This window comes from Acipenser ruthenus, chromosome 28 (genome assembly GCF_902713425.1).
Source record: "Acipenser ruthenus chromosome 28, fAciRut3.2 maternal haplotype, whole genome shotgun sequence".
Taxonomy (NCBI): domain Eukaryota; kingdom Metazoa; phylum Chordata; class Actinopteri; order Acipenseriformes; family Acipenseridae; genus Acipenser; species Acipenser ruthenus.
The window spans coordinates 5,212,410-5,234,905 of record NC_081216.1 but is presented as its reverse complement, the minus strand read 5'-3'; the positions used below and the strand labels follow the sequence as shown (position 1 = coordinate 5,234,905).

Genomic DNA, 22,496 nt, shown 5'->3' with positions numbered 1-22,496 from the left:
TCGGGACACTTTGCTGGACTGCCTTATTTGTGGGTGAGATCATTTCTTTTTTGTTTGGATTTTTTCTACTTTAATTTGATACTTTGTTTCCTGTATTTTTGTTATTTTGTTACTTTGTATGGATTTCAATTACCCTACTATTACTGGACTTGTTGGGCCTACCTGTCATTCTCCCACCATTGCCATAGAGACTGTTAAATGTAATTGTTTCCACAAGTCACTGTTTCTCGTCTGTATCTATTTATTTATCCTTGGTCTTTATCTGTGTGTGTTGTGTTTGTGAGTGTGGGTTTATTGGAGACCCTCCGGACACCATTCATTTCTACTTTGTGAATCTGTTTAGCCTTCTGTTTGTCCCTACATATTTATCTGTACCATCTTATGTCTTACCTGTTACCTGCAATTATTTGAATTACTTTCTTATCATTATTCATTTCATTCATTTGTTCATTTTTTCATTTGTTGACATTATTGTTCACAATAATAAACTGATTGTTCGTGAAATTGGCACCTCTGACGTCCCTGCTTTTGCTGTCTGTCACTCTTGCTGACTTATTTAGCTATAGGAATAGGGCCAGTAGTTTCTCCTTAGGGAGGACAGTGCAACTGCTTCTCAGTTGTGCAGAGTGATCGTTACAAACTAGGGCATTGAGTAATCATAGAACAGCTTCAATGTATGTGGTCCACCAGGGTGAAGCAGTATCCAAAATGATGGAGGAAACAATAATACTTGCCGCTGAAAAAATACCCAGAGCTTTATGACAAAGGTCATCACAATTATAAGGGCATTATTTCCTGAAGTGCTAGATTCTGACCAGTAGAGGTCTCTGGTTTTCACAGTCACACTAGCAGGGAGACTGGATTGAATAATTAATTAATGATTTATAGGTGAATTACGTGATGGTAACTTATTAACCAGTTCTCTACACTGGGATAAAAAAGGTCCTGACTGATACCCTAGTGTGGGTTGTGAGAGCTTTGGAAGCAAGAAAAAGAGAAGAGAATAAGTAGAGAGAAAAAGAAAAGAAAAACAAATATAACATCAAGTCTGGGTCAAGTGTGGGGAGGAGGGCTTGGACAAAGGCGATTCAGTGTGTGGTGCATAACAAACACTGCGTTCCAGGGAAACGGCTTAGCCGTCCTGACTTTAGGGAAAAGGAGTTAGTGAAGGTAGTACTCAGAAACGGAGTTAGGATTTTTGTTTGCTTTGTTTTATTTTTTGGTATTTGTCAAGATATCATTACCCTGTGGAAAAAAAATAAAACATGTATTGCTTGGAACATCAACTGCAAGGCTCCAGTAGTTTAAATTATAATGCCAGCATGGGCTCCCCATCACAACGTGATGTCAGAGTGGGATTAGAGCCCCCCCTGGTGGTTCAGAGTTAAAGTGCCCAGCAAGAACAGACGGCTGTGCAGCGGGAAACAAATCAGCTGTTGATGACACAGATTTCCCAAGGTCAGCAAGAAAGGCGATAGCTGAAGCAGCCCTACCACTTGTTAGCCACATGAGGGCCAGCTATCTCCTCCAAAAGATGACCACAGGAGACGATGTCAAGGCCTACTTGCTGGCATTTGAATGGGTAGCCACCCGAGAATCCTGGCCTAGAGCTCAGTGGGCTGGCATCGTTGCACCGTTCCTGATTGGGGATGCACAGAAGGCTTATTATGACCTGGACACCATGGCCAACGACTACGAAAGACTCAAGAAGAAGATTCTGGCACGGGCTGGTGTAACATCAGCAGTCAGAGTGCAGCGTTTCAGTACCAAGTCGAAGTATATTCCTGCAGACTGTGTTTCTTTCTTATTTTTTTAAAAAAAATATTTCAACAATGGATACATTTTTAACAGGAGTGAAATGAAAAACAGATTCCGAAATACCATCAACAAGTGGAACGGAGGAAACGACTTCCAAACCTAAATCCAGGAAATACGATGAATATCTTTCATTTGTCTTTACAAGCACCATGGTAGGTGGCGAAGAAAGACCACAGTGTGTAGTGTGCTTAAATATACTTGCAGCTGATAGTTTAAAACCAAATAAACTGAGACGACATTTAGAGACTAACCATAGAGATCTTGTGGGAAAACCTTGCGAATTCTTCATTAGAAAACTGAATGAATATCGTGGTCAACAAAATTGTTCAATCAAAACTACTTCCATCCCTGCAAAGGCCCTATATTAGCATCATATCAGGTTGCACACAGAGTAGTGTAAAAAACCTCACACCATTGCTGAAGAATTAATCCTTCCTGCTGCCATTGACATTGTGTCAACTATGCTTGGTGAAGAAAGTGCTGTTGTTAGATAAAGTGTTCCTATATCTAACAACACAATAGCTCGACGTAAGAAGACTTAGAAGAGCAACTAATTGAAAAGCTTTGGAACAATCGCTTTGCTATTGAAGTGGATGAAGCCACTGATAGCAACAAAGACTGTCATCTGATTACTTACGTGCGATACTCAAATAAAACAACAGTGAATGAGGACTTTTTTTGTAAACCTATATCAAACAGAGCAACAGCCAAACAGTTTTTCAAAATGATCAACACTTTTATGCAACAGGCTGGTTTGAAATGGCAGGACTGTGTTGGAATATGTACAATGGGGCAAAGGCTATGGCTGGCAAACATGAAGGTCTTCAGGCTTTGATAAGAAGGGAAGCTCCAGATGCTGTTGTTTTATTGTGACTCTCAATGGCTATCACATGGAAAAGTTATGATATGCATTTTTGAGCAGCAGACTAGAAAAGGAAAACATGGACATGTTCCCAATTTTGGAGAAATAAAAAAAAAAAACTTTTATCATTGAGAACTCACTTTCAGAAATGCTTTTCAGACACCGACATGGGAAAATATGACTGGATTAGAAACTCATTCAGCACAAGGACTCCTGATGATGATGTTAATACTCTTGAAGAAGAACAGTACATAGACATGACTTTGGATTCGACTTTTATAACTGCAGTCTCTGACCAAGACCCTGCCTGAAGTTTGGTCAAGTATAGAAGAAGAGTATCCACTTTTAAGCATAAAGGCTATGCTCATACTTCTTCAATTTGCTACGTCTTATTTGTGTGAAATTGGTTTCGCTGCAGTTGCCAGCATCAAGACAAAATACTGGTCGCAGCTGAACATCGAACGAGAACCAAGAGTAGCGAAAACTGCAGCCTCGTATGGAAAAACTTTGCAGAGAGAAGCAAGTCCATCCAAGTCACTGAGAAAAAAATGGTATGTTTTCTATTTATACTTGTGTATTATATAGGAGCCAAAATAGTTTGGGAAACGCTGATGTAGACGAATACATACCATTCTTGATCTTAGTTTTGTCAATAGCAATTTTTAACAGTTGTATAGAGCTGACAGTTTTCAAACCTGTCGCATCACCTCTGTGTCGCTTCTGGTGTGTATGGTCATGTCACTGCGAAATATCTCATCGGCAATTAAAAAATTGCATTGCGTCTGGTGTGTGGCAGCCTTAAGTAATATAAGGCTGCATTCACACTGGTTGTGTTTCAAACAGACCCGGTCTGGTTCATTTCATTTGAAACAATGTATCAATGTGCTTGCTGTTCACACTTATCTGTGAGCAAAGGGACCAAGTTCGTTTGGATGTTTTGTCCTTTTTTGGTTCGTTTATATATTCACAATGCAGTTTGCAAGTGCACTCGGTTCATTTATATGGTCTGTGAACTGGATGTTTACAATATCCTGCAAGGTATCTTGAAAGATGGCAGCTATTGAAGTATTGCTCCAGTTTTTAATAGCATGTTTAGATTCTTACATATTGCTGTTGAAGAAAGCAGGGGGATGGGGGAGCACTTCGCTAATTTAATTAATACATTTGTTAAATGATGTGCAGTAGGAGAATAGTGCAGTATTCAGTTACGCAACGCTGCACTGCTCTCCTACTGTAGGCATTATTTTGAGAAAACACTGAATATATTTTACTATTTTTGTGAGTTTTGTCCAGTTGTTCGACTTGGATTTTGGTGTCTGACCAAATTTATATCAGAGCTTTAGTTTCTTGCACTGTCCATGTAATTAGGGTTACCAGATTTGCAGAGTGAAACACTGGGACATTTTATTTTCTTCAATTCACTGACGCCGTACCAACTCCGAAGCCATTAAAATAACAGTATATAATAACAATAACAGTTTAAAAATTAAACAGCGGGTGTATTTATTGCAGATGATAACAACTCATTATTTTCTTTATATTGTCATCTCAAAACAAGTTAAATGTACAAAAAGCCAGATTAAAAAAACAGATCAGCTACTATTACCATTTAAACATGATAAACATATAATCAGAATGATTAAACAAATAATAGTTTATTTTACTTTTGAGAATGATAACACAACCTAATAAATTACTCTGCTATTATCTTGCTTTGCACACTGATGCAGTTTTATACTAAAAACAAGGTGATACAATCGCAAAACAGGGACGACTTTACAGTTTTACTGTTTCCGACCTGGACAAAAAATGAAGGCTGTTTTTGCTTTACTTGTTTCCTCAAAATATGAATTAAACTATGTTCAAAATGTTTACTTCCAAGTATTGTTACCTAGTATAGTATGCTTCCTATGGTCAAAAGGTCTGAGTCCAGCAGTTGTTTACATTGTGGTTTAGCAAGCGGACTGAGACCACCTCTTCAGGTGGATTCGGTACGGTTTGTTTCCCTAGTGGACTTTCTTGATCACACTTCACATCAAACGTACCGTACCAAGTGCTGACCAAACCCTCTAAACTTACCCAGTGTGAACACTACCTAATTCAAAGTCTCTAAAGCACTTAAAAGGAATTACAATTTACATGATATGTAATGTATATGTTTATTCTCTTTTATATGTGTCATTGATCATAATATCATAATGTTTCTGAACTTAGGTGTCTTTGGCATTTTTAAAGTCACCAGGATATTTTACCAGTGGGGTGACCTTGAGCAAGGTGGAATTTCAGTAAAGAGGCCATGTGGCAGAGCAAGAGCCCTGCCTGTAAATAGTGTGGGTGTTTGTGTGTGTTTTGGTGGTGGTTGGCAGGGATGGAGTTAATTCCTATCCCTTGCAAAAACATGTGAGAATGTGGCTGTTCACAAATAGAATAATTGGTGTTAATTGGGAACAGCCACATCCTATAAAAAGAGAACCAAAGCTCCATTAGGGTGATGACCAAGGAGCTGGAAACAGAGAGGTTTACGGCTACATGAAGAGACACAAACATTCTTGTATTTTTATTTAAATATAGAAGTTTTCTTACCTGTGCCGGCTGACAGGACAGGCATGGCTTCTTTCATTGATTTGCTTGGGTGAGACCACTAAGAACAATGTGCTGTCTGGATTCTTGCTTTCGGTTTCCAAGACGACGTCTGTAAAAAGAAAAAAAATTATATAGTACTGTAATGTTTCCAAGTGTCGGGTTTCTAGAGGCATGCCTCAACTGTTTACTAATATATTTTATTATATGAGCACTGTAATCATTATCATGCTATCACTTGAATGGAACAGGATTTACTGCATTCAGTTAAAGACTTTTGGTGTTATGCAGTGCAGTTTGTTACGCCTCATAAGCTCCTAGACTGGAATTTTGCGGCAGTGTAAAACTGTGCAAGGAGATACTGAATTGTAGGCAGGACTTAGCATGCCTGCTAAAATGTCTCGTTCCAAAGAAATCTTTTTGGAAGCGTACCTTGCTGATAACTTCCATCAAACCTCTAACTAACAAAAAATGTCCTGGTTTAAAGATGGAATTGAGAGGTAGGTAATAAAAACAATATAGCAATGTACTGTAGTTAGGGTTGCCACCTGTCCGGGTTTGACACGGACTGTCCGGGAATTGGCATTTGTGGCAGCAATTAACAAACCCGGATGCCCTAATGTCCAGTTTTAAGTGAAACTCATACACCAGCCTTCCTTTTAATGTTTTCTTTGACATACATTAGTTGCTTAAAGGATTTCCACTATCTTAGACAAAGAAAATGAAATGTGATCGCCTTATTGGACTAACTAAACAATAGTTTAGTTAGTCTAATAAAAGGTATCGCATCTCCTTCTCTTTGTTTATCATTGCTGGACTAATACAGCTACCATTTCATCTATCAACCACTATCTTATTAGAAATGTACTGTTTAGTACTGATCTGTATATTCTACTTTGTCCCCAGCATTTGAAAATGTGGTGCACAGAGAACAGGTACAGAAGAGAATCTCACCTTTGAAATTCATGGTTGTCAGGTGACATCTTGTTTGAGTGAAACTTTAAAGCATAGTGTTAAGCTCATGGAGTAAAGATGTGATTTGTAAATGCCTCGTGCCTGGTTGTTTAATATGTTTTACTGCTCTTACCAAAATCGTTTTTCAAATGTCCATTAGTAGCATATCTTTAGTAGTAAATAATATATCAACTAATTCCACACAACTTATTAATTCAAGGAAAAAGAAAATCATTAACCCTGAGGTATATAATGAAACTGTCCAACCCAGCTATGCAGATCACCATAACTGAAAACCGACGGAGGCGTAGGATTATAGAGTTCTGTGCCAGACACCTTCCATGTAATAGTATCCTGCGAGACAGTCAGCATGGTTTTAGGAACGGGAGATCGTGTCTAACTAACCTGCTTGATTTTATTTTCAGGATGCAACATCGACAATGGATAATTGCAAAGCATATGACATGGTTTATTTAAATTTCCAGAAAGCTTTTGACAAAGTCCTGCATAAAAGATTAATTCTCAAACTGAACACAGTAGGGATTCAAAGAAAAAACAGAAAGTACTGATTAGAGGAGAAACCTCAAAATGGAGCGAGGTAACCAGTGGTGTACCACAGGGATAAGTATTAGGTCCTCTGCTATTCCTAATCTACATTAATGACTTAGATTCTGGTATAGTAAGCAAACTTGTTAAATTTGCAGACGACACAAAAAATAGGAGGAGTGGCAAACACTGTTGCAACAGCAAAGGTCATTCAAAATTATCTAGATAGCATTCAGAACTGGGCAGACACATGGCAAATGACATTTAACAGAGAAAACTGTAAGGTACTGCATGCAGGCAATACAAATGTGCATTATAAATATCATATGGGAGATACTGAAATTGAAGAAGGAATCTATGAAAAAGACCAAGGAGTTTATGTTGACTCAAAAATGTCTTCATCTACACAATGTGGGGAAGTGTCACAAAGACGGCCAGAGTGGATGGCGTCAGACCAGAGCCAGGAAATAAAACAACAAGAGAGAGGTGGAGTTTGGTGGAGCTGCGCGAATGGTCTCGCTCAGCATTTAATAAATAAACAGAACAGAAAATAAAAAGGGTTGAACACAAAACAGGACACAGCACACGTCGCCAAAACAAAAAGACACACAAAACGGACTAGACAGACAAACACGATGAGCAGATACACAGAAACGCACACAAGGGCAGGGCACATTGCCACAGGAAGCTATAAAAAAGGCCAACAAGATGCTCAGATATATTGTGAAAAGTGTTGAATTTAAATCAAGGGAAGTAATGTTAAAACTTTACAATGCATTAGTAAGACCTGGAATAGTGTGTTCAGTTCTGGTCACCTCGTTACAAAAAGGATATTGCTGCTCTAGAAAGAGTGCAAAGAAGAGCGACCAGAATTATCCCGGGTTTAAAAGGCATGTCATATGCAGACAGGCTAAAAGAACTGCAAAAAACTGCAAACATACAAAAATATAAAAAGTGAACTTTGTTTTGAAGGGTGTCATTGAGTAAGCTATATTTCTTTTTAGTTTTACGGTTTTGTGAGCATTGGTGGTTTGGCTGGGCAATTATTTGTGCATTTGAAGACTAAGAAGGAATGAATGCTCAATTTATCTGTTGGAATTGTCCAACATCACATAAGGAGCAAACAGACCATATTCAATTATTTCTTAAAATTTGATGTGATCTGTTACAAACTAATATACAGTAGTAAAGTTCTGCAATGGATTACCATTGTGTATGTGTAAACTACTGTCATGTGAATTATCAAAATATAAGCACAGTGGAGCCAGCATGTTATATGATCACAGCTTCACCTGTGCTTTCAAAACAAGTGAATAAGAGAGGCACCTGGAATAATGCAGCCACAGATATTTATTCCATTTGACACCCATCCCAGGGTGTCAACAACATTACTGGGGAGTTGGTTCCAGATGCCCACAATTCTCTGTGTATAAAAGTGCCTCCTATTTTCTGTTCTGAATGCCCCTTTACCTAATCTCCATTTGTGACCCCTGGCCCTTGTTTCTTTTTTCAGGTCAATAAAGTCCCCTGGGTCAACATTGTCTACACCTTTTAGGATTTTGAATGCTTGAATCAGATCACCGCATAGTCTTCTTTGTTCAAGACTGAATATATTCAATTATTTTAGCCTGTCTACATACGCCATGCCTTTTAAACCCGGGATAATTCTGGTTGCTCTTCTTTGCACTCTTTCTAGAGCAGCAATATCCTTTTTGTAACGAGGTGACCGGAACTGAACACAGTATTCTAGGTGAGGTCTTACTAATGCATTGTAAAATTTTAACATTACTTCCCTTGATTTAAATTCAACACTTCTCACAATATATCCGAACATTGTGTTGGCCTTTTTTCTAGCTTCCCCACATTGTGTAGATGAAGACATTTCTGAGTCAACATAAACTCCTAGGTCTTTTTCATAGATTCCTTCTTCAATTTCAGTATCTCCCATATGATATTTATAATGCACATTTTTATTGCCTGCGTGCAGTACTTTAGACTTTTCTCTATTAAATGTAATGACTGTCGTGCCTTTACTCTACATGTTGATCATGTTGCTACTAAGCAAGAAATGTATTTCAAAAGCATGGTAAGCGAAGAACAAAATATCTTTGTACATTATCTATGTAAAAGTAAGCAGTTAGACTATAGTACCAATGTGGTCAACTGCAGTTGTTTTTCTGTGACATTTAAACCAAAATAAAACCAAGAAGCCCAAAGGCCTAAATTGCAATTGCCACACTCCCTACTAAAATCCTCAGTATCATTCCAATATCCCCAGTTGTCTAATTAGACTTTAGAAACTGCCATCAGCTGAAGTTGATTAAGGCGGAACTTGTCAGAGGCTTAGGGAAACATATCCTTACAATGGCTTATTTACTAACTTAGAAGGCTGAAAACATATGTAAGTATGCATGGATCTATACTTGTGGTTTGAGAATCCTCATTGATATACTGTACACCAGGTTTCTGGAGTTACTCATTTAGATTGATTGATTAATGTCAACCTATCTGGGAGGAAAGTTTCATACATCAACAAAAAGTTAGAATAGAAATGCTACACAACCACAGGCCAATGTCTTTAAGCTGTTATTGTTTACCTTCTTTCTAATAAGATAATGTATTGAGCAACGTAACCACAGTTCTGTATGAACCCTTATAAAAGTAAGCATGGTAAAGCAAAGGTGAGCATTTTGAAGTCCGGAGAGGTATGGTAATGCATATTAAAAAACGTGTAAAACCATGTTAAGCATTGAAAAAACATGAATTATGTATGATATTTAAATTGAATGCACCGCTTGAGTTTGCATGTTATCAAGCTTCTTCTGCATTGTTGGTTTCCTGGTATCTCTATGGTCAAATGTGAATCTACTGCAACCAATAAGTCCGGTTTATCAATAAAAAAAATGAAAAAATAAATAAAAAATAAACGTACGGTTGGAATTCACTCACTTGCAATGCTTGTTTGTGACTGGTGAATAACTGACTGGATTCTTGGTTTCTCAGCTCTCCTTCAACCTATTCTACCAATTTACCTATCTGCCAACCGAATTTTTAGAAGGTAAAGCTATATCATATATAATATTCGGTGTTTGAAGAGAGTCGGGATGCTAAGGCGATAAATAAGGAATACAATATTATTGTTTCTTTATAAATATAATACAATATGTATGTAGGCTTTTTGTAAAGTATAATTCCATCTGCAGCATTGGAATTAAAAAAAAAACTGTTTTTTTGATTCACAGCCATATTGTTTGTGGTCAATAAAGCAAATAAGAATAATTGTTGTTTTTATTGCAAGACCAAGATTTGTACAGTAGTTCAAAGTAAAATTACTGTTAAAATGTAAGGATGTAGGTAATGCATACCACACAAGTTAGCATTAAATTATATACAGTATTTATTGAAAGTTGCATAAACGCACCCAAAATACATTTTACTCACGTCTAAATCGGAGAGTAAATGACTCAAATGACCCAAAACCTTATCTTGAGCACTGATACCAGTGGGAAGCGTGGGAAAACTGCAAAATAACTGAAGTAAACTTGTATAAGGGATGCACCCACGATATTGCTAAACGCTTTGTACAGGATTAATATATATATATATATATATATATATATATATATATATATATATATATATATATATATATATATATATATATATATACAGACGTGCTCAAATTTGTTGGTACCCCTGCACAAAAAACGAAGAATGCACAATTTTCTCTGAAATAACTTGAAACTGACAAAAGTAATTGGCATCCACCATTGTTTATTCCATATTTAATAGAAATCAGACTTTGCTTTTGATTTTTTATTCAACATAATATTGTAAATAATAAAACAAATGAAAATGGCATGGACAAAAATGATGGGACCGCTAACCTAATATTTTGTTGCACAACCTTTAGAGGCAATCACTGCAATCAAACGTTTTCTGTAGCTCTCAATGAGACTTCTGCACCTGTTAACAGGTAGTTTGGCCCACTCTTCCTGAGCAAACTGCTCCAGCTGTCTCAGGTTTGATGGGTGCCTTCTCCAGACTGCAAGTTTCAGCTCTTTCCATAGATGTTCGATAGGAGTCAGATCAGGACTCATAGAAGGCCACTTCAGAATAGTCCAATGTTTTGTTCTTATCCATCCTTGGGTGCTTTTAGCTGTGTGTTTTGGGTCATTATCCTGTTGGAGGACCCATGACCTGCGACTGAGACAGAGCTTTCTGACACTGGGCAGTACGTTTCACTCCAGAATGCCTTGATAGTCTTGAGATTTCATTGTGCCCTGCACAGATTCAAGGCACCCTGTGCCAGGCGCAGCAAAGCAGCCCCAAAACATAACCGAGCCTCCTCCATGTTTCACTGTAGCTATGGTGTTCTTTTCTTTGAAAGCTTCATTTTTTCGTTTGTGAACATAGAGCTAATGTGACTTGCCAAAAAGCTCCAGTTTTGACTCATCTGTCCAAAGGACATTCTCCCAGAAGGATTGTGGCTTGTCAATATGCATTTTAGCAAATTCCAGTCTGGCTTTTTATGTTTTTCTTTCAAAAGTGGAGTCCTCCTGGGTCTTCTTCCATGGAGCCCACTTTCGCTCAAAAAGCGACGGATGGTGCGATCAGAAACTGACGTACCTTCACCTTGGAGTTCAGCTTGTATCTCTTTGGCAGTTATCTTTGGTTCTTTTTCTACCATTTGCACTATCCTTCTGTTCACTCTGGGGTCGATTTACCTCTTGCGGCCGCGCCCAGGGAGGTTGGCTACAGTTCCATGGACCTTAAACTTCTTAATAATATTTGCAACTGTTGTCACAGGAACATCAAGCTGCTTGGAGATGGTCTTGTAGCCTTTACCTTTACCATTCTTGTCTATTATTTTCTTTCTGATTTCCTCAGACAACTCTCTCCTTTGCTTTCTCTGGTCCATGTTCAGTGTGGTGCACACAATGATACCAAAACAGCACAGTGACTACTTTTCTCCATTTAAATAGGCTGAATGACTGATTACAAGATTGGAGACATGTGTGATACTAATTAAAGAAACTAATTAGTTTGAAATATCACTATAATCCAATTATTTATTATCTTTTCTAAGGGGTACCAACAAATGTGTCCAGGCCATTTTAGAATATCTTTGTAGAATAAGCAATAATTCATCTCTTTTCACAGCTTCTTTGCTTTATTCTATGACATACCAAAGGCATGCAAGTATACATGATAAAATAGCTTTTAATGTCATCACTTTTCAGGAGGAATGAAGCATTATTTCAATAAGCTGTAAGGGTACCAACAAATTTGAGCACGTCTGTATATATATATATATATATGTGTGTATATATATATATATATATATATATATATATATATATATATATATATATATATATATATATACCTTTAAATACTGTACCTTGTGTCTCAATCAGGCGGTGTTAAGAAAACGTTATTGAACACATTATTTTATGTATTAAGTGAGGCAATGGCAACGACCAATACTGATCTGCAGTGCAGTGATTGTATTCTAAATGTATTCTAAAGAACACGTTTCTTGGTTATTGACATTTTAAATATTGTAGAAAACCAACAGGGTATTATTAAAATGACAGTTAGAAATGAAAGTCCATTGATAATGCCACGCCGAGCAAAATAATGTGTTATACAATGACATTAGAAATGCGTGTAGAAAAGGAGAAGCCATACTAATGGGGGATTTCAACTTCCCCCATATAAAATGGGAAAACCCGGTGGGGAGCATGACGGACGAAATTGAAATGGTGGAAATGATAAATGACTGCTTCCTAACACAATTTGTCAAAGCACCGACTAGAGGGGAGGCATGCCTTGATTTAGTCTTTTCAAATAATGAAGACAGAATCACTAAAACAGAGGTCAGAGAGCCATTGGCAAACTCTGACCACAACGTGGTCTCATTTGAAGTGATTTTTAAAACCCCAAAAGTAATGACTAAAGCTAAGGTTTACAATTTTAGAAAAGCAAACTATGAAGGTATGAAACAGAGACTAATAGAAGTAGATTGGAGTAAAATAGAGAAAACATCCACAGAAAAAGGGTGGCTGTCTTTTAAAAATGTAGTACTAGAGGCACAAAACAATTACATCCTAAAAGTAGACAAATCTAAATCTAAAACAAAATGGCCAAAATGGTTTAATAGATCAAATAAAAAAAAATATTCAGCGGAAAAAGGCACTTTACAGAGCGTTTAAAAGGGACCAAAAACTAAGTGCACAGAAAGAGTACTTGGAACTGCAAACACAAGTCAATAAGGAAGTTAGAAAGGCCAAGAGAGAGATAGAAATCAATATTGCTAAGGGGGCTAAAACCAATTCCAAAATGTTTTTTCCAATACTATAACAGCAAGAGAACATTCAAAGAGGAGGTTAAATGTCTAAGAGACACAAATGGCAAAATTATAGACGAAGAGAAAAAAATAGCAAATATATTAAATGATTACTTTTCACAGGTTTTTACAAAGGAGAACACAGACAACATGCCCCACATGTTGACCTGTTCCTATCCAGTTTTAAATAACTTTAGCATAACAGAGGCTGAAGTGTTAAAGGGACTAGGAGCTCTTAAAATAAACAAATCCCCTGGGCCAGATGAGATCCTCCCAATAGTACTCAAAGAAATGAAAGAAGTTATTTACAAACCGCTAACCAAGATCATGCAACAGTCTCTTGACACAGGGGTTGTCCCGACAGACTGGAAAATTGCAAACGTAATACCGATCCACAAAAAGGGAGACAAAACCAAACCAGGTAACTACAGACCAATAAGCCTGACTTCTATTATATGTAAACTTATGGAAACTATAATAAGATCCAAAATGGAAAATTGCCTATATGGTAACAATATCCTGGGAGACAGTGAGCATAGTTTTAGGAAAGGGAGATCGTGTCTAACTAACCCGCTTGATTTTTTTGAGGATGCAACATCGACAATGGATAATTGCAAAGCATACAACATGGTTTATTAGATTTCCAGAAAGCTTTTGACAAAGTCACGCATAAAAGATTAATTCTCAAACTGAACGCAGCAGGGATTCAGGGAAATGCATGCACATGGATTAGGGAGTGGTTAACATGTAGAAAACAGAAAGTACTGATTAGAGGAGAAACCTCAAAATGGAGCGAGGTAACCAGTGGAGTACCACAGGGATCAGTATTAGGCCCTCTGCTATTCCTAATCTACATTAATGATTTAGATTCTGGTATAGAGACCAAATAAATTTAAAAAGAGAAAGGAAATGCAGTCTTTGTAATGGCTTCCTAAACCTTGGTCTCTACCACAGATTTAGCAGACACTTATCACAAGCAAATTACAGAGACTAGTGGGTGAAATAAGCATCAACAACTGCTGCAGAGCCATTTACAATAGGACCTTGGTTTTACATCTCATCCAAAGGATGGATTCCGGTACTGGAGTGAATTAAACAGCTTTGCGCAGGGAGAGGGGAGGGGGGAAGGGGGGTGCAACAGCAGGTTGCTGCTTGAGTTTTCTCACACCTATCTCTTACTATTTATCACACTTCCGCTTTGTTTACTCCTCGGGCAATACCAGCATGGGCTTGATTCAGGGGTGTGAAACAAGCTGTAATGCAAATCAGTTACTATGCTGTAGAAATGGCTTTCTGCATAAGATATTGATTATATAATTGATTATTGGTTATACATTTCTTTCCATTTTAAAGGTTTATATTTTAATATGTTTTCCATTTTTTTATATAAAGCTAAAATATGTGCAGCAATATATGTAAACTTTGAGGTTTCTCTCTCTCCCTACAAACCCAAACACGTGCAGCTTGTTACAGACTCAAGGTCACAAATAGGTGTCTGGGCAGACAGTCAAGGCAACAGGTGTTTAGCCAAGATGCGCAGAGAGAAGGAAACAGGCCTGTGTGCGGGTGTAGAGTGTGAAGAGACATAACCACAAAGAGAAAATTGGCTTTTTCATCATGTAGTGCATCAGGTTATTCAAGTTCATAAATAGACAACTGTGAGTATAGAATGTTCCAGAAGTTTTGGGCAGCGTACACTCCCGGAAAGGAAGTGTGCCATAATAGGGTGTAAACCTCGACCATTGGACAGAAGCCAGGGAAATGGGAGGGGGACCATCGGTTGCTAAGTTTTGTTAAGTTAGTTTAGTCATTTTCTTTTAAATTACTCCACTGAGATCTGTGTACTAATACAATCATATGCATTGAGCCAGGCCAAGACTTGTGTCGAAGTCAGGTCGTAACTAATGCTTACATGATTGTATTGGGGGTATACTTTTTCTTACTATAAAGTGTTATTGATCAAAAACCATTTGTCAATCTTTGTTTTCCCCTACAGTGCCAAAAACATGAACAACCTCCACAGAAAGCACAACCATACGAAAAAGCAAAAGAGTGTTTACTATTGATATCTGCTTTTAACCAATAAGTATTTCAGTTACACATACACACACACACCGATGGCTGTAAATTCATAATCAGCAAGACAAAACAATTGATCATGCCATATCCTAAATTGCAATTGCAACAGAGATGCGACTTTTATATATTACAGACTAAATGTGATGGACTGTCATTTACACAAGCATGTGCTCCATAATCCTATTTCTTTTTTTGTACATCCCCAGTTATACAATGTATTCAGTTGATGAATGGAGTGTTCATTATCATTAATTGCTTTTCATGCAAAGCATATTAATGAGAGAGCAGTAAAGACACATGAAATTAATTTTATAGCCAGCAAATACACACTTGTACAATTCAATCTCTGAGTGTATGCATCATACCACCCCATACGGGTAAGCAAATAAAACAGCAAAAATAAAACCACTCTTCTGTACAGTACTGAAGATAACATGGAATAATTTGCAGAAGATCATTCAAACAGTCTCTATTCAATAAGCTAGCCAGGAAATAGACTGGAGCTGTCCCATCTTTTGATAAGATCTGGATTTAGACTGTGGACCAAAACAATCAATAATGGTGTTTTAATGGCTTAACACACTAAGGGCTTTGTCTGCCATGGTTCATTACAGAAATGGAGATCCCAGACATTGAGCTGTTTAGCTTTTTCACTGACTCATTTGTCTTATGTCCCTTAAAGTGGTTCTAGACTCTGCCGCTCCATACTGAGTTATTATTGTGTTCTATATCGGTACAGGGGTTAGAGTTTGTGTGGAGAATCCTAACTGCTCTAGTGATGGCTTTCTGCATGAGGTATTATGTTATTAATTATAAGTTTTATATTAGGTATATGTGTGTGTCTTTTATAGTTAAGTTTTTAATCATTATGTTTAAATTATGTGTGAATGTGTTTTTGTAGTCGTTTTAATGTGCTTACCAATTCAGTTGCTTTAACACTAGAAGGACTGGAGATATACTCATACCTGGAAGCTCCGCAGCAGTCTTTCTGATGGCTGTATTCAAAACACTGTAAATAGTATAACGAACGGAGAAACAGTCGGATGTAATAGTTTTTTTTTTTTTTTTATTGAGAACGTTACATAAACATCTGATAGCAATACATTTTTAACTTTTCAACAGCAATCGGTTTATTATCAGATGCGCAAAAGCAGCTGAACAATGTAGATAAACTTAGAAGAAAACTTTTTACAGAAGCGCACAGCACAAGAAGTTATAAAAAAAAGTCTAATTTCTTTTTCTTTTTTTCTTGTTTTTGGTATTCCTTTACCTTGAGTAAGATAATGCGCTTTCCACGCTGCCTTTCTGCACAGGGCACAGCTGTTCGAAGTTTTATTTTTATTGCACTTGCCAACCTGCATTGGCGTCTCTTGCGGCTCTCAGCGGGGTTGCCAGCTTCAGCTGTGCTTACACGCTCGGCAGTTTCTCTCTGTTCCAAATGCTTCTTGTGAAGTTCCTGTGCTAACTGTAAAATATATTCTCTCCTTGGTAAATTCTGCTCTGTGCATTCTTTGTAAAGTACCCAATACATTGTAAAACACCTGAACAGGCCACCGTCGGGGGCCAGCTTTCAGGGAATACTTACGTGCCATCTGATCCAAACATCAAGTTCATATTTTCCTGCGTTGTAAAACTCCACAGTCTCTGGTATTTATTTTCACTAGTCCCGATGCTAATTGACTGACCAAAGCAGCGCAGCTGGCAAGCAGGTGCCAGCCTTTCAAAAGGCTGATTGAAAACAATAGACTGTCAGTCATTCACTCGGGCAGAGAGTAGAGACTAATCGAATTACAGCTAAACACATTGCAGACTGGTAAATAAAAATAATAAAGTAGAATACCGTTCTGTATAATCAAAATACAATTGTTTTCTGTGTGGCCGTCAATGTGACTGCTCCCAGGGCTTTTAGGTATAATGTAATATATCTCCTTTATTTCTGCACTCCTGCGTTTCATGCTTTGTGAGAATATTTAATACATACGGACAGAAAGGTACATGAACGCGCAGCCCCATATGTGTTACACGACTGGAGAAAATTACATTTTAAAACCAAAAACCGCCAAAATGACCGCCGCAGGGTTTCTAGTGTTAATATGATTTTATATGAAGTTTCTATACAGTATTGTGTAAGTTTCGAGTTCTTTCATTTCCCATCGGCAAAACCAGCTACGTGCAGTTTTGCATAGCCTAACACGACTCAAAATTACAGATGGGTGTCTGAGCTAAACGCCAAAAGGCAGGCAGGAGATTAGCATAGATAGTGTGAGATGGGGGAGGGGAACTGAAAGACAAGATGGATGCTTCCTGCTAAGTACAACGTAGTATGCAACCAAAAACAAAGTATGTAAACAAAAAAAACATGTATTGCAAAAGGCAGTCAAAATAATGGCTTTGGTGGTTCTAGGTGGGTAGGATTATAACTTCCTTATTTTTGTGATCCTGCCTTTCAAACACCGTCAGGGTATTTAATACGTGCATTTAGGAAACGTCATAAACGGACAACCACATAACTTTTAGACACGCAGAGTAATTTAAATTTGAAAATCTCAAACCGTCAAAATGACTGCCATGGCGGTTCTAGTGTTAAACCATATTACAATGCGGTATTTTAACTGATGGCCCCAACTTTTCTCTCTATATATAGTATACAAAAAAGTAAGTGGGACAAGCTAATTAAATGGTATTTAAAACATGCAGATCCACTCTATTTGTTCTACTGGTACTTCAGTTATATAACAAAATATTTAAACAACGTTTGGTAAACTAGTTGGCAGTAGTAGGTTTTACAGTATGTCACATAAAAAAAAAAAAAAAAAATATTACATTTATCATGGCCACAAATTAACCTTGAGTGTTGACTTTCAGTATTTATGATTCATCACTCAGGCAGCTGACTACTCCTTGCTGTTTTGCAACTGAATATAAAAAGGCTTTACTTTTAAAGGTGACCCCTAACATTAAAAAATGCATACTGTATGAGGTATGAAGGTTGAAATAACTGAATGTATCTAGCCTAGAACAGAAGAACTGGGGAATATTTAAAGGACCTGACAAAGATTAACCAAACCAATCTTTAAATGCATCCAGAAACCAGGTCCCAGAGGGCACAGTTGGACATTAAGTGGAGATAAACAGGACAAAAGGTAGGAGATGCTTCTTTACACAGAGATTAGTGAGGGTGTGGAATGAGTTACTTCGTCATGGTTGATGCTGAATCACTGGAATCCTTTAAGACCCAATTTGGTCAGGTTTTTAGATCAACAGCTTCTAGGAACCAGACAAGCATAGATGGAGCGAATGACTGCAACATGTATTGTGTTCTTATGTAAAGGGTAGCTGTGCATTGTCCAAATGGTTAAGTTTTTGATGTTGTGAAGACATTGGTCTTGAATCTCAAAACAATTCACTCCAAACCGTCATTGGTTTTATATATGTATTAAGGGGGAAACATATAAAATTCTAAAATCAAAAAGAAACATGTCTGAGTTGTTCATTTTTGGCTTGGTAACTTTATTGGGAGCATTTCTACTGTAGAGACTGTAGTCTAATGATATCAGTTGACTGTGTTGTCCTAGTATGGGAGAGTCGAAGATCATCTGATGCGAAAGAAACTGTTCCATTTAGAAAACTGTACCCTTACTCTACCCTCTTTTTTTTAAAGGTTTGTTTTGGGAAATTCAAGCAGACAACTTCAAACTCCTTCAGGAACATAATGCAAGAAGTCATTAATCATGTAGCAGTTTTTGATGACAGGCATTTTTTCCCCCTGGCAGTGTTAAAGCTTCAGTACAATCCCCTGTGCTGCAAGTGGTTGTGTGTAGATTTTACATCGCTCCTACAAAGGTAAACATACAGAAACAAATACTGTACGTGCTTGCAAGAAAAATTGGGGAAAATTAATCATTTCAGAATGACGGGTTGGGGAATTTATGGGCCAGTTTTGCTTACTAAATATTTTTTGAATCTCTGAATGGATCATTTCCTCTATGTTAGAATTTGAGAGAGATTTGGGGGGAGGGAGCTGGGGCCATTAATTGCCGTCTATTACCAATTTCCTACTTAAATCCTAATCACACATACACATTCCCTGTCTAGTGTTTTTGCTTTTTGCAAACGTTCATTCAAGTCGTGCTAAACATGCTTTCTTTAGCAATGTCTAAACTTTGTTGCCTTGCTTTCTCGTCCGATTCAGATGACTTAGAGCATTTAATCTCTGTTCCTACCTGCTCTGAAGATACTTCTCGTACTTCAGTCTCTTTCTCTCTGGATTCAGCAGCTCTATCATCAGTCAATCTTGCAATCAAACAGTCTCCAGCACAGCAATCGCACTGTTGAAAGCGCCACTCCTGTACTCAATCTCCACTGCATCTCCATGATAAAGACTGGCCCATTGCCAAACTTTTAAAAGCTGTTCGACAAAGGTATCAACATTCCCGCCGGCAGTGATCACTTAACTCTTTTCACTTCTACTGCGAAGCTTTGACAGCAGAACCTGTCTTTCCTCCTAGCCTGCAAGCAACTTCCAGAAGATGCTTTCCCCCCTCTCCACACACTGCACCTGCTCCCACAGAGCCTTCTCAAATCTCCGTTCCATCTGGAGATCCCATCTTCCACCTACATCAGAACATCTTCAACGATTTAAAAGACCTCATCAAGCCCATTACAAACTCTATTTCAACGCCCGGCTCAACAACTTGGAAAACTGTGTCATACCATCAACATCAGCAGCCATTATTACCTTCTCTTCAACCTCTAATGCTGCAGTAGCTTCTGCTTCCAATGCTTCATCTTCGGTCCCCACTATTGACATCCCAGAATACAACCTCACATCAGCAATTGCATCTGGTGTCATTCTCTCTCACCTAATATTTGAAAACAAATACTTGAAGGTAAAAATATCAACTTAGTTTCCATACATATTGCCACTTTTGAGTTTCTGGACCATCGTGTAGTTGATTGTGGGGACCTTTCAGTCACCCTCAAATACACGAGATGGATCATCATTTATTTTACATTGTGGAACTTTCAGTTAGACATGGGGGTACTATGTTCTATACCACAAAGCATTCTCAGCTAAAGCTCAGGCAACCACATAATTGACATGGTCCTGACTTAGACCTCTTTAACCGCTTCTTCAGCGGTTTGCGAGCTAATGCCCATGGCATTTGCGCTTCCACAGCATATTCTAACTCACTCTATCCAAATGCAGCTGCAAGCTCATTTAAACCTGGTCAATGCTCCACCCCTCCACGCTTCAATACAAGATTATCCACTCCAAACCCCATCCATTCATCAGCTCCACCTGACAATTCCACAACCCAGTTGCAATATTAAGTTCTCCAACGCCAAACAGATCTGTAATAATTTTAACTCTGCTGTTTGTTACAAAAAATCCTGCACATATGTCCACATCTGCCCATCTTTTCCCAAATGACATTCAAACCTACTATTAGTCTCCATACCCATAAATGTTCCAGCTCTAGCAAAAGCACTTCAATATCATCCAAACAAACTATTTATTTCTTATCTCATCGACGGCTTGTCAAATGGATTCTCCACCGGCCTTTCCAAAATTCCATCATCCTCTTACATGTGCAAAAACCTTCACTCCGCCTTAATCGAACCTCAAACTGTCAGCGCTCTCATTCAATCTGAAATTGATAAAGGTTTTATGGTTGGACTGTTTTTAACTCCTCCTTTTACTATCTATCGCATCAACCCCATAGGCATTGCCACTCCCAAGTATTCAGGAAAGAAACCCCTCATCATCGCTCTATCAGCACCTCGAGGAAGCTGTACATGCAGAATAAATTCCCTCATTCCACATGATTAATTCTCTTTACATTATATCAAGATATCGACGCTATTACATCCATTAAAATAGCAGGTCACCATTAATAAAAACATAAGAATATTTTTAACATTAGTTTCTTTGATTTAAATTCAACACTTTTCACTATATATCACATTTCTGATTCAACATAAACACCTAGGTCTTTTTCATAGATTCCTTCTTCAATTTTATTTTCTCCCATATGATATTTATAATGCACATTTTTATTGCCTGCGTGCAGTACTTTACACTTTTCTCTCTTAAATGTCATTTGCCATGTGTCTGCCCAGTACTGAATGCTGTCTAGATCATTTTGAATGACCTTTGCTGCTGCAACAGTGTTTGCCACTCTTCCTATTTTTGTGTCGTCTGCAAATTGAACAAGTTTGCTTACCATATCAGAATCTAAGCTGGCTAAAGCCGATATCTCAGACGCTTTTAAAGTCATGCCCATCCCTCTTCCCTTTGTCACCTGTTCGAAATCTGCTGGGAGAGCAACTACTACTTCGCTACTCAGCTTACCTTTGGCTGCCGCAGCAGCCCCAAAATAATCGACACTCTCTGAAGCACTTTGCTGGATCCTCCTCAACTCCCACCGCATTCCATTTCTCCTCTACTTGATGGATGACTTCCTCCTCATATCCCCTTCCTCAGACCCTCCAGCTCAAGCAATCAATCATTTAAAAACTCTCTTTTCTTCAGTCTGAGTTCCACTTTCCGAAGACAAAATCATCGGCCCAGTTAATTCACTGGAATTTCTAGGAATAACACTTGATACAGTAAAATTCGAAGCCAGCCTCCCTCCTGCTATACTAGAACGTATTCGCTCTATCACCAACAGCTTCCAAGTTTTCACTTCCATCAAGAAACATGATCTACTATCTCTTCTCGGACATTTCAATTTTGCCTTACGCATTATTCCCCAGGGTAGGACATTTATTTCTCGTCTTCTGGCACTCTCCACTACATCCAAACACTATATATATATATATATATATATATATATATATATATATATATATATATACTCCAGCAGTGGCAATGGAACCTGAAACAAGCAAAGTGATTGGTTGAGCAAGGTTCCAGCTGTCTGTATATATGATATATACAGATATACAGTTGGGACATTATCATATATCAGAAATCACTGCGCTGCCTCACAGACCTTCATAGAATGTTCAGTAGCCATCTTGTTTACCGTTACACAGTAACTGTAAAGTGAGTGAATAACTACAGTGTGACAAACTACAAACTGGTCAGTGGTGGCTGGTGGTCAAAAAAAATGGGGAGGCAGAAAAAAGCAGAGGTCTTGGGGTCCCCTTAAGCCACCAGCAGCAGAAGAATCCTATTATTTTATTATTACACTTTTCATATTTTCTTAAAGTTTTGCCCCAATTCAAAGCTGTCAATGCATTTTCTTCTCGAGCCAGGAGAAAAAAAGAAAACAATAGTAGCCTACTACCAAAACCCAA

At 37.9% G+C, this 22,496-nt stretch overlaps 1 protein-coding gene across 4 annotated transcripts in view; it reads right to left on the bottom strand.

Annotated features, from left to right (window-relative positions):
* mpp3a (MAGUK p55 scaffold protein 3a) overlaps positions 1–22,496 on the bottom strand; it is an 84,172-nt gene that overhangs the window by 46,415 nt on the left and 15,261 nt on the right. For all 4 annotated transcript variants that reach the window (XM_059003150.1, XM_034057372.3, XM_034057374.3 and 1 more), the window contains one exon: positions 5,264–5,372. In XM_059003150.1, coding sequence (XP_058859133.1) covers positions 5,264–5,300 — 37 coding nt within the window. In that variant the 5' untranslated portion in view covers positions 5,301–5,372. The remainder of the gene's footprint in view (positions 1–5,263; positions 5,373–22,496) is intronic.